The sequence below is a fragment of the Camelus dromedarius genome, chromosome X, assembly GCF_036321535.1.
Source record: "Camelus dromedarius isolate mCamDro1 chromosome X, mCamDro1.pat, whole genome shotgun sequence".
NCBI lineage: Eukaryota > Metazoa > Chordata > Mammalia > Artiodactyla > Camelidae > Camelus > Camelus dromedarius.
The window spans coordinates 96,617,137-96,634,941 of NC_087472.1; the positions used below are offsets into that span (position 1 = coordinate 96,617,137).

Genomic DNA, 17,805 nt, shown 5'->3' on the forward strand with positions numbered 1-17,805 from the left:
TCATCTTTTAAATCTGTATTACCTTTGCCTGTAAATTTTGAACTTTTTGTGTGTCAGATCTGTCAACGTTTCCTTTATGGCTTTTGGGTTTCTCTTTTCTTCCTCATGCAAATTATTAAAATAATCTCAGTTTTCTTTGTTCATAATTTTGCTTCAATAAAATAAAATCTTAAGTAAGATTTTAAGTGAAAGATCTTTTATCTCCAAATGGCTAGCAATTTGGACTAAAAAATAGTCTGTCCTTTTCCTCACTGACATAAATGCTGCCTACAGCATGTATTATTAAAATTTTATGTTTGTCAAGTTTGTTCCAATGATTGACCTATTTCTGCATCAGCACCACACTTATATTGCGGCTTTATATGTTCTAAAACCTATGTCGAGGGGAGGGTATAGCTCAGTGGTAGAGTGCATGCTTAACGTGCATGAGGTCCTGGGTTCAATCCCCAGTACCTCCATTAAAATAAATAAACAAACCTAATTACCTCCCACAAAATGAAAAAATTACTAAAAAATAAAAAAAAATTTAAAACAAAACATGTGTCAACTCTCCCATCACAATTCTTCCTCAAAATATTCTTGTGAATCACTCTTCCAAGTCTTTAATACCAGCTGGACAAGTTCTTCAAAAAGTCTTACTGCAATTTTTATTCAGATTGCACTGAATTTATAGGGAACAAAGGACAGTCATCTGTGCAATACTGAGTATTTTCATCCAAGAATACTGCTTACTTTCTCAGCAGTTACATCTTTTTGTCCTTTAGCAAATGTTAGTTTTATTGATATATATCTTGCATAATCTTATTAAATGTATACCTGGATAGTTTATCCTCATTGCACTTTCTGGTGTGTGTGTGTAAACTAATTAGTAAAATTATTTGGTAAAATAATCAGTTTCGGGGTTGTATTTAGTTTCGGCATTGTATTTTCTAGGTAGACAATCTTATACCTTGTAAGTAACATTCTGTTGCTTCCATTCCCAATATTTCTATCTCATTTGCTAAGCCTCAGAGAACAATGCTGTAGAATTCAAGTGGCAGCTGATATTCTTGATTTGTTCCATACCTTAATGAGAACAGAGAAACCAAACAGTATGAATTCTGGTGCAATGCAATTGATGACTACTTCACAACCCTCTGAATTTCATCCTTATTAACCTCACAACCCTACATTTTACACAACTGGAACTTTTTACTGCACCTACAGCACTATTGAAGGATGTTACTGTGCTCCAATGTTTCATTAAAATCAATGATTCTGATACTTCTCTGCTAAGTACTTTACATCAAGTTAATAGTTTCCTTCTCTACAATACCTATGTTTTAAAAATACTTTGAATTGTATCAAATACATCTTCAAGGTATATCTTTTTCTTTTCACTTATAAGACATCCCTGCATATACAGTAATGCATTACTTTTAATATATAGTCAGACTTAATTTACTAATATTTTAGTATAGATATTATAACTTTAACTGTGAGAATTGTCTCTAGTGGTTTGTTTTTGTCTTGTTTTTGGCAGTTCTCCAGGTTTGGGCAACAAGGATATAATTTTGAACGATGAACTATGATGTCTCCTATATTCTGGAAAATTTTAAGTAACAGGAATTACTATTCTTCCAAATTTGGAAGAATGTGTATTGTGAGTTTTGTGGAAACTTCTGCAGAGGTTAATTTTTATTTTATTGTTTTATTTATTTAATGGAGGTGCTGGGGAATTGAACCCAGGACCTCGAGCAGAGGTAATTTTTAAATAGCCTTTTCAGTTTCTTGATTATCAATATTATAAGGATATCTGCTTCGTCTCTGGTAATTTAAACATTTTCACTGTATTTCTAGAAAAGAACCCATTTCACTGGGAGCTTTACTATATTAAGTTTTTCTAGGAATGGAATTTCAGAAGTTTAATGCAAGTGCAGCTATTTGCACTCTTACTAGTCCTTTTTCCTCTGCAAAAACCAAAGACACACACCATCTTTGGAGATTACATACAAAGAGTGAAATAGTGAAGAGAGCTGTCTAGATCAGCCTGGAAGTCACCTGGATGTCGTCACATGCCCTCCATTTCCGTGAGACTAACTTTACAACTTATTAGAGTTGTACATAGCATTCGTTTCCAAAAAGTGTAACTGGTTGTATGGAAAACAGACTGCAGTGGGGCAACCGTGGAAGAGAGGAGGTACAGGGCCATTCTAGGTGAGAGGCAGCTTCAACTAGGGCAGTAGCAGTGGAGATGGTGAGAACTGGTCCAGTTCTGAAAATCTCTTAACAGGAGAGCCAAGAGGATTTACATATACAATGTACTTTCATCAGTAACATCACATTACAGGCAGATTCTCAACCAGGTACATCTTTTGCTGAGAATCACTATACTGACCTCAAGTTCTATGAAAATCAGGCTCACTGTTTTCATATTTGTGTATTCCCATGTACACTAAGCACAGTGCTTTGCAAATTTGTCAAAATTCATGCGGATGTCTGAAATAGAAAACAGACTTCTGGTTTCAGTTCTGACATGAGATTAACTAAAATAAATAAGTCAACTATTGCAAAGTTTTGAGTCTTATGTTACTCCAGAATTTTTGGTACAAAACACATGGGGACATGTTAGATATAAAAATTAATGTTTGGATTAGAACCTTGCTTCATTCAAGTGTGTTCCTCATGCTATAACACAACCCTTCAAAATCAAGCAAGTAAGTAACATTAACATGCTTCCTCAAAACTTATAAACTTAAGTAACAACTCAGAGCCGCTCCTACTAAACTTCTACAAGGCAGCAGGTTCAATGCCCCAAAGAGCACAGTATTACAACTGTGGCATCAAGTCCCACATTAAATGCAAATTTAAGAAGAGCAAACCAGAGGGTATTATTGGACTACCAAAACTCAGTAAGATTCTGTGTTATTTGATACACCTACTTCTCAACTCTAAATTTGCTTCTCAACACAGAAGAGTTTTTTTTTTTTTAATTATGCCTGAGCTCCACTCAAAACCAATGAAATCAAAATCTCTGTGGAGCATCTATCTTTTTTTAAGATTCTCCAACAATTCTAATGTCAGTCAGAGTTATGAACCATTGCTTTAACAGAATCTTATGAAATAAAAAAAAAAAACTTAAAAGCATGGCACGCAGGAACATGGAGAATAAGTTAAAAACCAAAGGGCTCACCCTTTGCTTTCTAACATCTTTTACCCTTTGAAAGTTCCAAAGATTACTAACATTAGAATCTACATCATAACTGTGTCAATTAAGCAGTTAAAAAAAAAAAAACACAAAACAAGGCCTGGAAAGATCTCTGTTACTTATCTAAAATCATCTGGTGTTAACAGTATTTTCCAATGGGGGAAAACTGTCAGGTTTCAGGCGTAAAGCAATGCAGAAACAATCACAGGGCATCACAGGGAGAGGGCGACAACTTCAGGCTCTAGTTTCCTGTGTCCAGGCCAGGAAAAGAGGAAGGGGAGAGAGAGGTGTGTCAATGGGAACGAGCACTCGTGCCCTGAAGGATAATTTTATTTGAACTTATTAATTTCTTTTTCACTCAAAATTGCAAAGACAAAGCAGCATAAAATATGGGGCAAAGGAAATTGGTCTTTCAGAATCTGTCTTCAAGATTTTACTGATATAATAATCCTTCAGCCCTAGAGCTACTCAAAGATGAATTATGAAAATGATGAAGAAAAACTTTATTTCAAACAGGTTCAGTGGTATGTGTACTACAGCAAAGGTGGGCTGTAGCAAACAGTTTCATTTTAAACCTGCACTGATATATAAATTAGACATTATTTGGGAGTGATTAATTTCTGGTAAAATGTAGACTCAATCCAACATTATGCCAATTTTTACATTTATTGTAGACCCCATTTATTTTAGTACTAGAGGTTAAATTTTCATCACCGAAAAATGAGAATAACCTTACAGCTACTACTAAGGTAATAAGCTGTGAAATTAACTCCTCACTATTGCTTTGAAAATATACCCCTAGGTTGTTAAGAGAAATTCCAACTTCATCCAAATGTATTATTTAATTCTTCAGTCATCATCTACTGTTGGCTTGATTGTCACTCCTCTTCTTATTTGACCCCAACCAATCAAACTGCAAAATGAAAATAAAAGAAATCATGAATTTTACATCCATTTCATTATCATTACCACATAATCATATGATATAACTAGTTTTACTTGCCTATCTGCTAAATCTGAGTATTTTCAAAACCCACTCCTCCAAAAAGAAAGCTCACACTATCTTCTTACATGCAGAGATGGGCTCTAGCTCGAATGAATGACAGGAAACGCAAACAAAAAGTTGCTACTATAAATATGTTCGTCTTCACTCTATGAAAATATACCTATCTGTTCAGAACCACCAATGAAGAACCTTTCAGTCTGCCTAAGAAACCATGCTGATACACAAACCATCTTAATCTGATTTTTTAAAAATTTCATTCTCTTTTTCTCCTTGAAAGATAAAAAATTTTTAACCATTCAGAGCACCTCAACAAATCACAATGGACTTATCATGACCTTAGCTGGTAAAGGAAATTAAGAGAAGCATTAGAGGACTAGGTAGTCTATAAACAGATTACTCTCAACAGCAGACTTCTGCTCCCTCTTTCCAAGTCTACTCTGATCAATGACCAGGCTTTTTGAGGTCATTTAACCAGCTGAGGATTGTTCACCATTTTCTAATCACTATAGTCAAGCTCAATTCACACAAAAATCATCAGTGGATGCCAAATCCGGGAGGTGGGATTTGATGAGGAGCAGGCTATTTGCAGAGGCTCCCCGCAAGAGTGCTTATTAGTTTCAAGGGTAAAAAGATTAACTGTATCATGGAGAAACTGGCTACCACCTTGACTGCATGGTCAAAATTAACCTCAGTAAGGAGAAGCAGTCAGATATGTCTCTGGATGTGATTCCCTGAGGACACATCACCACCTACATGAAAAAGTATTCTAGCCAAGAAAACATGGCCTGAATCTAAACTTAGGAAATATCAGATAAACCCAAACTGAGGAACAGTCTAGAAAGTAACTAGCTTCTATTCTTCAAAACTGTCAATGACAAGAAACAAAGAAAGGATGAAGAAGTTCCAGATTAGAGATCAAAGAGATGTGAAAACTAAATGCAATGCATGATCCTAGATAGGAGGGACATTATTGGGACAAGTGATAAAATTGGAACATGGACTGTAGATTTCTGTATTTTATCACTGTTAAACTTCTTGAAGTGGTTCTGTAAGAGAATATTCTTGTTTTTAGGAAATATACACTTAACTATTAACAGAGCAAGGGGCAACCTGCTTCTCAAATGGTGAGAAAAAAGTACACAAACTGTCACATATAAGAATAAATTGTGTATCTAAGAAAAGGGAATGCAGTAGTTTTATGTGCAATTCTGGCAACTTTCCTGTTAAGTCTGAAATTATTTCCAAATAATATGTTTTAAAAAAGCCAAAGACAAGGGAAATACTGAACCTAAATTCACTGGTTTTTACACAGGCTGTGCCTATCACAAATCAGGGCTAGAAATGCAGATTTCAAAGTCATCCAAACGAACAGGTGAGAGTTAAAGGCAAAGTAACTGTGGTGTTCAAGGTAAAGTGTGTGTGTGTGCATATATACCACCAAAAACTTAAGAAAACTGATTGTGTGGGGGTTTTGTTTTTTGGGGTTTTTTTTGTTTTTACAGTAACAAAAGGCTAATAAACTTACCGCCAGTGTTTCTCAACTCTTCGGCTAAGGGCAATTTTTTCTCCTACTTCTGTGCACACAGGATTAGTCAAAACAATTTTGCCCAAATCAGCCTTGACAGCACTAACTCTTCCTCCTGTTGACAGGGATCCTATGTTCACCATAAGCACTTCATTCTTAGACAGCTTTTGCACCTAGGGAAATAAATTTGGGAAAAATAAAGCCCCAAATCAAGAAAATGCTCTCCAAAAATGACCGCTTATTTTCCTACAACCTTGCCAACAACGGATGTCAGCAATTTTCCATCTCTGCCCACCTAATCTCACTAAGACTTTAAAAAAAAATCAGATGGATAATAGGAATTATCAGGGCACTGTCATATGTGACATACTGTTTCCTGTTTTGTTTTACTCTAAACTGACTGCAACATAGAAGTTTTCAATTTTCAGGAAGTCAAATTTATCCACCTTTTCTTTTTTCTTAATTCCTGAAAAGAATGAACCTCAAAACTGGTCTTAACATCACTGTCACTTTTTTTTAAGAACAGGAATTACAGAAAGCACTTACCTTTGCTGCTTTCTTGTCTCCTTCAGTGCGCACACCTAGAAGCCGTCTAAGCAGGAAATAGGAAATTTCCAATTCTGTGAAGATCTCAGGTAAAGCTCCAACCGCACCAAGTACCTGCCCCACCATTCTGTCAGCCCGGCACAAAGTGGGGTCAATTTTTGTTCCAACTCCTGATATAAAATAAGATATATACAGTCTTAACTTTTTACGTCCCATAAAGCTATTTACCAAAAAAAAAAAAAAAAAAAAAAAGTCAAACAAGTACAGCATACACATATACAATTTAATATATTTTCGTACTCATGTAATAGCTACATAGATGTGACCAAAATACCTTTATCTGAAGAAACAGAATTATAAACTGACAGGTTAGTTAGGCATTTAAGAACAGAAAGATTCTCTAGATTTAAATTCTAAACAAAGGACAGAGATAACAGTCTAACTCAAAAAATGAGTCTGAATATCCTTAATGAAGGCTGAAGAGATACAAAATTCATGAGTAGTGTGCAGAATATTTGCCTGCCATTTCTCCCCTGGAAGGCTGATCAAACAGATGGCTAAAAGACTTTATTGATTCCTAGGATCCACTTCAAAGTATTTCAGCTGTATGTCTTTCAAGGAGAAGATAGAAGATATAAAGGTGAGGCAAGAATGGTAGAGTACTGATAACTGTTAAAACTGGGTGGTGGCTACATGACCACACACTACACTACATTACACCAGTCTCTCTACTTTGATGTTTGAAAAGTTCCGTAAGTTAAGTGTTTAAAAAGTTTCCAAGGAGGAGGGCATAGCTCAGTACGCACAAGGTCATGGATGGGTTCAATCCCTAGTACCTCTATTAAAAAAATGAATAAATATCCCCCCCCCAAAACCAAAACATAAAGTTTCTAGAGGTTCCTTGTTTACAAAAAAAAAAAAAAAGGATAAAATTATATACAGTAAACTCTTACAGGATACAACAGAAAAATTATACCAGAGAACACCAGAGAACAAAAAGACAAACTCCTTCTTCACCAAACATTTACTTCTTTAATCCAAAGTTACAGCACCTCTGACTAATAGTCACTGTATCTTGCCTTTTTCTGGGTATCTGGTAATACACTAAATTGTATGAGACCAGAAAATCTATAAATTATCTCAGTAGTTCCTATATAATAGAAATTATCTTCTTTTATTCCCACCTCAGTGTAACTATGGTCTGACATGATTCAAATGGCATTTGTGGGTAACTTTCCACTTGTAAAACACACCTAAAAAACCACCACTCGCTACCCCAAAAACCATGTAGGTAAAAAAAAAAAAGAAAAAAGAAAAAAAAGAAAGTATAGTTAGGTATTTTAAGTGTTAGGTCATGAAACTTACTGTTACTGCTAGCCAGGGGCTACTTTATATAATTAAACCAAAATGTATTCTTCTTTAGGCTTAAAAATAATTTTTATAAACACATGAAACCATCTTATGCCCTAAAATCAACAGCTTAACCACATGTATGTCCCCCTACCTTGTTCAATTATTAAACCCAATTAAAAACCTATAATAAATTCTTATGGGCAATCCATTTCCTATGCAAATACCATAAATATCCACAGATTAAACCCATAGAAATGAGAGGAAAATCCTTACCAATAAGCCCTCCTGGAGCAGCATACTGAAGATCATTATGCTCTGCGAAAAGCGACACAATTTTGGAAAAGATTGGTTTACACATGAGTTTTCCTTCACTATCTTTGGAAACAATACCAGGTCTGACCTCTATCTCCTGGCCCACCTATAAAAATATAAATAATTAATTAGAATCATTGTTGGACAACACAATTTTCATTACATATAAAAAGTTCTAATAGGAAGACCATAAAACTGAAAAGGCAGCTCTTTCCCTATTTCTAAGATGACTATTTAAAAAACAAGATATGGAAGAGAGCTTCAAAACCAGAACCATCCAACTGTTTCTAACTACCTATCACCATATAAAATGTGCTCCGTATTCACAGGAGCCTATACTCATAGAAGCCTATAAAGTTAGAGGTCAAACACATTCAAAAGACATCATAGTAAACAAAGAAATCTCTATCAAGTACTAGACACCATGAAAAAAAAATTATTTTCCAATTTGGAGTGTCCATACTATTTTCCTGATTAAGACAAGGGAAAACAAAAACAAAACCACAACAACCAAAATCCAGTTTACCTTTAATACTCCTTTTAGAATACTACCACCAGCCACGCCCCCCTTAAGGTCATCAACTTCACAGCCAGGCTTGTTGACATCAAAAGACCTAATGACTGAAAGAAAACAAAACAAATTAAAGTCAATTCTATTCACTTTAGTTTCAGAAAAAATATGATTTTGTAAGTTAACTTTTCTTAAATAGTAGACACATAAGATTTATATCACAGGGGTGACTTTGTGACAAAATCTCATAGTACTATTCCAACTAAATTTACTGCAGCCTTAATTATAATGGAAAAAGTGGAAATCACTTAAAAGTTCATTGATAGGAAGCATATTATGGTACATCCATGGTAAGGAGTATCATGCCCCTGTTAAAATAGAATTTTAGAGCCATATGTAATGAATAACATAGAAGGATAACTCACATACTGCTAAAAGAAAAAACTAATTATGCATAGTATGATTTCACTTCCACAAACAAAAATTAAAACAAGAAACGTACATGTTCATGATGACATGAGCAAAGAGAAAGGTGCAGGAATAACAGACACCAATTGTTAACTCTGGTTACTTCAGGGCTACGGGGTGAGGAAGACTGGACTTTTTCCTTTGTGTACCTCTATGTTATATGACTTCTGCAACAAAAATTTAGTTTTAAAACTTCAAAAAACTCTAGGACAATGTGACCTGCACTGAGGTTCTGAGAGCAGTGACCCTTAACAAGGGGTATGTATCACCAATCACCTAAGAGAACACTTCCCACGACACACAGTGGGTCCTGGGTGAAGACTCAGAGGGGCTCAAATGTCTGTTTTGAAAAGGCTCCTACATCTATGTAGAAATCATGAGCTTAGATGATCAAATTATACCAGTATTGGTACTAGGAACTAAAACAAGCGAAAGGGATGAAAATCTTCATTAATGGTACAATGAAATCACTTGTATGGAAGTTCTAATATACTGTTCCTAAGACATAATTCCATAGAATTTTTTTTCTTCTGTCAAGTCCAGAATATTCTTTTTTTTTTTTTTTAATTGGAGTATAGTCAGTTTACAGTGCTGTATCAATTTCTGGTGTACAGCATACTATTTCAGTCATACATATACATACATATATTTGTTTTCAGATTCTTTCTCACTATAGGTTACTACAAGATATTGACTATAGCTCCCTGTGCTATGCAGAAGAAACTTGCTGTTTATCTATAGTTGTATTTCTCCTTCTTGATCACATAACATACCATATACCAAGCACAAAAAGGTCAAAAGTTCCTTCTGTACTCAGGACTCTGCCTCTTATCCAGTAATGCAATCTAGCATTGCCAAAATAATCTAAGAATTAATTGATTTCAAAAAAATCTTATGAAGATTATAATTTCTCACCTCTGCAGAAAGAGGAAATATTAATAAACATCCTTAAAGGGGAATTACCAATGTGGAAAAAGGTCAGACCAATCCTATCACTTACCAATAAGTCGGGGTTCTGAAGTAAAGTCTCTTGGGGGTACTGGAATTTTCTTTACTATGTACTCACAGACAACTTCAATATTGTATTTTAGCTGAGCAGAAATTGGAATAATAGGAGCTCCTTCTGCTACGGTACCTATACGACAAAATTCAGAAAGATCAAAATTCTTCAGTTTTACAGAACCTGTTATTTACGTTACAGGAAATAGTTACGATTACTACAAGAGACGCCTAAACATCCCCACAGATGCCACCAGCAGGTAGAAAGTAATTATTCTTTTTAGAAAGGCGTCAGTATTCTACGTTTGCTTTTACTCCTGAAAATGACTACTACTGCCTTTAAGGAAAACAAATGTCAAAATACATTAACAGATTTATTTAATATACCAATAATGATAAAACTGTTACATAAAATACCAACACTCCTGGGAAAGAGCACTTTACTAGTTGAAAGATTTCTAATAACATGTAATTAACACCCCAATAAATGTCAAGATAAAATTATAGACTCTTTGCTAATCAAAGACAGCTGGCACATATAATATTTGCTCCTTATTAATTATATGTCAAATAGGCTGGTCAAAGAAATGGACCAAACATAATTAGATTTTAATCAAAGTGACATTTTGTTGTTGTTATGCTAGAACTGGGTTCACAGGAAGTCAACCTTTCTAACAAGAAAAACACGGCTAACAGAGGATCAAATGTCAACAATAAGGGAAGACACTATACCGCTAGAGAAAGCAATACTAAAAGATTAAATAAACCATTGTCAGTTCCAATTCTCAAAGCAGCTACTCAGTAAGAATAGAATTAAGACTTGACTTTTTTTTTTTAAATGCCTTTGTTTATTTTACTATCACCAAGGAGGATTTTTATTAGACATTATGGCTTCTTACCTTGTACAAATGCAAGGATCTGGTCATACTGTTCTTTAGCCTGGCTTTCTTTTACCAAATCAATTTTATTTTGTAGAATCAAAATATGCTTCAGTTTCATGATTTCTATAGCAGCCAGGTGTTCAGAAGTCTGAGGTTGAGGACAAGACTCATTACCAGCTAGATGATGAAGAATAAAAAAGAAGCATGAGATAGCCAGAAGTATTTGCCAGGATAGGCAAATCCATAAGAGACAGACAAGAGATCAGTGGGTGCCACAGGCTGAGGGGAAAGAGGATTAGAGTGACTGCCTAATAGGTTCAGGGTTTCCTTTTGAGGTGAAGAAAATGTTCTGGAACTAGATAGCGGTGATGCTTGCACAACATTGTGAATGTACTCATTGCCACGAAATTGTACACTTTAAATGGTTAAGATGGTAAATTTTATGTTATGTGTATTTTACTACCAAATATATATATATATATATATCTCTACATGGCTGACATCTAATAAAGGAAACGCTTGAATGCCCTAGCCCTATTCAAGGCAGAAGTCCTGGATCATTGTCAAGCATCCATCTTTTGCCCCTGCCTCATCCCGCATTCATTTGCCTGCATTCACTGGAGCATCCCAATCATTTGGCTCCCATTCCTGGTCCTAACCAAGAAGCTTGGAATCAACAAGTTTGGCATTTCAAGGTCTGTCCTCAGCTTTTGCTCAGATATAAGGTATGGCTGGCTCTATCCAGTCTTAGAGATGTTCTGGCCCAGTCAAGCTCCTGAGAGGCAGAGTAACTAAGAGGGGAAGACACTTAATACATAATACAGTCCATGAATTTCAACTACTAACAGAGGCTACTCCCTAACAAGAGGAGGGAAGAACACTAAAAATAACAGTTTACATTATAAAGAAATAGGCATGTTCTGTTGGGGACTCGAACAATCATCCTCCCTAAGGGTGATGTTTCAGGTGTCCTGTACTATATCCTCTTGGCATACTTTAAAAAAATTACATAGCATAGCAACAAGATCTCTCAGCAGTTCACATAAGGGAAGTAACACAACCCTAGCCTTGAAAATCCCAATTCAGGTCTAGACTTCAGCACTTATTAAGATTTGCATCTAAATAAAACCATCATACACCAATGTTGCAGTAGACAGCTCAAAGACACATAACACAAAAAACATACATGTACTTTTACATGTAAATATAAAACTAAAATGCACTGCCGACCTTTTCAGATATATACCACCATAAGAATTCTCACAGACATCAGGCCTAGGTCTATTTTGCTTAATATTTTGTGATAGCTGGTAGGCAAGGATGTCATCTTGGATGACACGTTAGTTACCATTCGTCACATTTAGGTACTAGATATGGCCCTTAAAGGCCTTAGTTCCCCTTTAAATATTCCATCTTGGACTTGACACAGAATGATTTGCCCAAACTAATTCTGACATATTTACCTATTAGCAGAAGAGCTGCATCCATCACTGCAGCACCGTTCAGCATAGTAGCCATCAAAATATCGTGGCCCGGACAGTCAACAAAGGAAACATGTCTAATAATTGAGAAATAACAATCAGTCCTAAGGTCAATCAATACTTCAATATGCAAGTTACAGATTTCATAAAATTAAATCTCTTTAAACACAGAATATGAATATTACATAAGAGTATGGAAATAATTCTTATTGCTATAAAGTCAAGTAGTTACAGGACTTGGTGCTTCTAGATCTCAGAAATAAGATTACCTATTAGCTCAATTCAAAACTAAATGAACAAACTCATAGAAAGAGACCAAATTTGTCATTACCAAATCTGTGGTCACCTGAGGTGGGGAGAGGGGGAACTGGATGAAAGCAGTCAAAAGGTACAATCATTCAGTTATAAGGTAAATAAATACTAGGGGTATAATGTACAATATGATAAATATAATTAACACTGTTGTATGTTATACAGGAAAATTGTTGACAGTAAATTCTAAGAGTTCTCATGATGAGGAAAAAAATTTTTTTCTATTTTTTTAAGTTTGTATCTATAGGAGATGATGTTCACGAAACTTATTTCAATAATCATTTCATGATGTATGTAAGTCAAATCATTATGTTGTATACCTTAAACTTATACAGTGCTATATGTCAACTATCTCTCAATAAAACTGGAAGAAAAAATGAAATATGAAAAGAACAGCAGCAAAAAAGATTACCTACTGGCCGAGTAAAATCACTGCAGATCATTACAAAGCAAATGAAATCTATGTGTAGAAAGAGACAGAAATCCCCAAATCTAATCAAAATAAATACAGTAAAAAGTGTATATTGGGAATGTTACTGATTTGAAAGCTAAAACAGTGTTAATAGAATGGGCACTGCCACGTGAAAAAATAAATTGCCAAAAATTTCTCTAGCATCTTGAAAAGTTGGAATTGCCAATCTGAAGTGGAAATAGCAGCAGTTTTAACAAAACTATGTATGCTACTCATTCAGAATCATTATGTTTAATAACTGAATGCTCACACTGTCATATTCTAAAATAGGGGTCAGCAAACTGGCCCACTGCCACACCCACTCGTGCACATCACTTCTGCTTTCATAAGGCAAGAGCAGAAATGAGCAGTTGCAAAAGAGAACTTACGGCCTGCAAAGCTGAAAATATTTACTATCAGGCCCTTCACAGAAAAAATTTGCTGAATCCTGATAAGGGCCACAACAAGGGTGAGGCAAATGAGGCACTCACCCCAGGTGCAAAATTTAAGGGGGTGCCAAAAAACCTAATCAACAAGACAAATAATATTTCAATATTTTTAAAAATCAAAATTCATGCCAAAAATTCCACAATGAACAAAATATCAAAAATTTAAATGAAAACAAGATCAGCAATGATGCCATGCAAAAACAAAACTAGAAAACCAGTGATAAAGAGAAAAAAAACAGTAATTTGAGCCTGTCTTTATTTTTAAAAATGATATTCTGGTATGATTTCTTTGCATTAATTTCAAAAAACACTGCATTGAAATACTATTTATCTTGATTACTGAAGGCCTTTTTTTTTTTTTTTTTTTTAAGCTTTCTCTTTCCTCTTAAATTCTGGGCCTCATTCATCTCTCCCTAGTCTCAGCTCTGCCCTTGATCTAGAATTTTCTTGTGGAACATCCCCAACCCCCATAAACATCACTAGGTGAACGTCAGTATCCTCTGATAAAAAATAAAGATACGCAATCATATTCAGAAAACAGATGGGTAACAAGCCCCATGTATTTAAGAGAGGTGATTAAGAATAGCTTTGTTTCTCTATCTAAGAAGTAGAAACAACACTGTTTAAAAGAAATTTAGGAAGCCTGGCAAAAAGAATCCCTTAAGTCCAATGATCTGTTTCCTTCCATTTCATTCTGCATATGTGATACCTTTCCTTTGGAGAACTTTTCATGTAAGTATCTTAACATAGGTTTAAAAACTTCATTATGGACAATGAAGACAAAATAATGAAAAAATAAAGCCATTCAACAATTAGGTTCATTGTTTATTATCTCAATTAAATATTTCAAAAAGCACAAATCACAAGACAACAAAATGTGAAGTGCAGTGTTTTTAGCATGAAAGAAGTCACCTGACTAATTTGAAGTTCCCTTTGGTTCCTGGAATGTCTGTAGGAAATTCATCAGGTGTACTACTTCCACAGGATCTGTAACATTCTGGCCGAGGACAACTTGGGTCATCAAGTTTATAAATCTAAAAGTTTCAATGAAAAAAAGATATGGATTTGTTATCTGCACATTCAACAACTAAAGTTAATTTCTAATTTCACTGTACACAGCTCACCTTAGCATTAGCATAGCCAAGTTTGATTGTAATATTTCTTTCTAGTTCATTTTTGAACCTGACAGTGTGAACTCCAGAAATAGCTTTAACAACCGTAGATTTCCCATGAGCTACGTGACCAATTGTACCTATAGACAAAGTACAAAAAATTAATTCACGTGCATTCAGTTACACCACATATTTTTTCATTTTCAGAGTAGAAAACCCAAAGTCACAACTCATTGTAAACATCAACGTAAAACCAACGATGACTTCAATTTTTCCTCCTACACATCCTTTCTACAAAAGATTTATTTTGATAGAGGACTGAAAAGGACTTTCCATGGAGCTGACAACCTTGTTTAAAAACTATACTCAGCATAATACAAGCTATCCATCTTATGTTTTTAATCACAGAAAAGAGAGCCTTCACATAAAACAAACACGTGATAAAAAGTACTTGAAATCTTGTTATCAGGAAACTTTCCAGCATTTCCAGAGTGAAGTAAATAGGTATAAGCAGCCCTGACACAACAAAAAGGAATCCATGAAAACAAGAGAACAACCCAGGTTTAATTACAGTAATGCTGTCAAGGGTAGCATGTATCTTATAACTTTTTAACAGCCTCATGGTAAAGCCTTACTTTTAACTAGGTTTTACTGTGTTGTTTGTACAGACTCAAATACCCCAAATTTAAATTCAGTCAACATAACTTCTCCTCTAAAGTTCTAGGTACCAATTAAAAAAAAAAACCTCTACTTAATAATAGCTTATATATCAAACAAAACTTTCACACAAACTCTGCCCTTGCAATAATCCTGTGTGGCAAGTACAGTCGCACTTCCCCCATCTTTATTTTTTTAAGTTATTTTATTTTATTGTTTATGGGGGAGGTAATTAGGTTTTTAAAAAATTTATTTATTTTTGATGGAGGTACTGGTTATTGAACCCAGGACCTTATACATAATAGGAACACACTCTACCACTGAGCTATACCCCACCCCATCTTCAAACTGCTACATGAGTACATATCATTTTATGTTATTGAACTTTTCAGATGTCTGTATCTTTTCTTTTCATCTGGTCTGTAAACTAGGCAATGTAACGTGCAACATGGGTTCCCCAAATATCTAGCAGGTATTTTGTTCACAAGAGCTTAATATCTATTTCTTGAATATCTGCATCCTCATATGATTAAGGTAATCACACAAAGGTTAAAATTACTTGCTGGAGAGCAATCAAGTCAAGGTCTCTTAAGTTATTCTTATCTTACCTATGTTAATTGTGGCTTGTCTGCTGATAACTTCATGCGAAAGTGGCGTCAACTTGGTAACATCCTGCAATCAAATATTTTATTTTTATTTTGTTTTATACTTAAAATTTTTGAAATATGTTTTATGTTAGTCCCAGGTGTACCGCAAAGTGATTCAGTTATTATATACATACATTCTTTTACAGACTCTATTTTATTATAAATCACTGTACATAAGACGAATCACAACTGTGACTACATTTACTCTCTTCTACTTCTAAAGCGCTTTTCCTGTACAAGCAATCTTGGACTCTGATGACTGGGAAGCTCTAAAAGTCCTTCATCGTTACACAAGACTACACCTCCACTCACTATGGGAGACACGGAGGCTGGAGGTCCCCCAGTCTTGAGAGCATTAGCACTGAGGAGAGTGTAGACATTCACTTCCCAGACCTTGAAAAGTGAAAAACCTTTATGACATTTAACACTGTGACATTCTGGCCGAATCATTCAGGAAGCTCGAGGTCCCACGATTTCACATCCCCACACCCAGCTCGCAGACTGGCAGAGGCGCGTGGGGCGGCGCGAGCGCAGTTTAGGGCGCCCGGCTTCAGGGCTCCCTACCCCATGCTCCCGACAGCCCGGCATCGCCTCATCTCAAAGCCTCCATGGAGACCCGGCAATCCTCACTCCTGAACTCACTCAGCATCCTCCCAGAACGATGCCTTACCAAAGTGGCGAGATCTTGCCGAGAAAGGTGCGGCTGCCCTAAAGTCACACCAGCCTCACCCCCCGCCATCTTGCCCGGAGAGGAAGGAAGTCGCCCCGGCAGCTGCCTGACCGTACGCAGGCCCCCTTGTGCCAGGGGGGGCAGCGGAGGCGGGAGGGCCGGCTAGGGCCCAGCCCTGGGAAAGGAGGATGCCCGGTGCAGCAGAGGCTTCACTGCTTGGACTTTTCTTCCCATGGATTTGTATAGTACCTGCTGGCAGGCTGACTAGAAAATACAAGGCCAAGTTTCAGGATCTATTCGTGGCAGACGTGTTGGATATTTGTACAGGCAACGCTGAAGGCAGCCCCAAAAAAGGCCCCTTCCTAGGCGGGTGATGCAACCGATGCGCGCGCTGGCGGGGGTGTAGCTATTTCCGTTTCCCGAGGGGATGGCCGAGTTTCCACGGGCCTGGGAATCTCATCTGGGGTGTGAGGCTAGACGTTGGGAATATCCTTCTTTACCGATTTCCATAATTTAGTAAGGCGAGATCGGCTCCGGATCTGGCCAGCCTGTGACGGTGCTCTTGGCCGGGAGGTGGTCTCGCACTGAGCTGGCGGGCGGCGGGGAGGGCGCCCTCGCGCGGAGGTTCAGTGGTCCAGGGATGGCACAAGCAAAGTCTCTAACTTACTCTCGGAGAGAGGTTTCTAGAGCTAGGGAGGTGGTCCGTAGTATCGCTAATGGAGTTAGCATAGGATAGAAGCTAGGTGTCGTGGGAGCGCCCAAAGGGGTTTTTTTAAAAAGCTGATCCGAGAAAATCCACTCCTTCAGTGGAAAGATTACCAATAAATCAGTATTTTAAAACGTAAAGATTTTTGAGACTTTCTTAACCCCTTTTTCATCGTGTTAAAAAGAATTCCAGGAAGTTTCATTTTCCTCCAGGCATATCTACACTTTACACGTTTTTTATCATGAACATGTATTCATTTCTAGCCAGAAAGAAAAATTAGAGATGAATAAGAATTTAGGTTACCTGTGGTAATTGAATACTTAAGCAAGGTCAAAATTAATATATGTTTTCTATCACATACGTTTTAGGTGCAACAGTTTACCTAAACAGGAAGTTACGGTTCAATAAATGCATTCACTGCTTAAGTGATGGTAGAAACTGTACAATATATTGTTTTTGGCATTATACCACCACCCAAATATAACTTATAAATGTATAAGTTCCTAAATTTAGAATTTATCTTACATTCTAA

General features: G+C 36.2%; 1 protein-coding gene and 1 non-coding gene across 2 annotated transcripts; one reads left to right on the forward strand and one right to left on the reverse strand.

Annotated features, from left to right (window-relative positions):
- Positions 1-385: 385 nt before the first annotated feature.
- Positions 386-458, forward strand: TRNAV-AAC (transfer RNA valine (anticodon AAC)). Its single transcript has one exon. It is a non-coding gene; the product is annotated as a tRNA-Val (tRNA).
- Positions 459-3,675: 3,217 nt separating this feature from the next.
- Positions 3,676-16,659, reverse strand: EIF2S3 (eukaryotic translation initiation factor 2 subunit gamma). Its single transcript, XM_010997625.3, has 12 exons — positions 16,568-16,659; positions 15,859-15,922; positions 14,606-14,733; positions 14,394-14,515; positions 12,252-12,346; positions 10,807-10,965; positions 9,909-10,043; positions 8,456-8,550; positions 7,891-8,035; positions 6,265-6,434; positions 5,719-5,891; positions 3,676-4,100 (listed from the first exon to the last, which is right to left on the reverse strand). The coding sequence occupies exons 1-12, from the start codon at positions 16,634-16,636 to the stop codon at positions 4,037-4,039; spliced, it is 1,419 nt and encodes a 472-aa protein (XP_010995927.1). The 5' UTR covers positions 16,637-16,659; the 3' UTR covers positions 3,676-4,036.
- Between the last annotated feature and the right edge of the window lie 1,146 nt (positions 16,660-17,805).

What these genes read in the sequence shown, in the direction of transcription:
- EIF2S3 (XM_010997625.3), bottom strand. Translation starts at nt 16,636, where the DNA reads ATGGCGGGGGGTGAGGCTGGTGTGACTTTAGGGCAGCCGCACCTTTCT. An exon ending in ACAAGCCACAATTAACATAG is followed by an intron (nt 14,734 to 15,858) that starts GTAAGATAAGAA and finishes CTTTGTCTATAG; the next exon opens with GTACAATTGGTCACGTAGCT. An exon ending in TTGGCTATGCTAATGCTAAG is followed by an intron (nt 14,516 to 14,605) that starts GTGAGCTGTGTA and finishes TGAAACTTTTAG; the next exon opens with ATTTATAAACTTGATGACCC.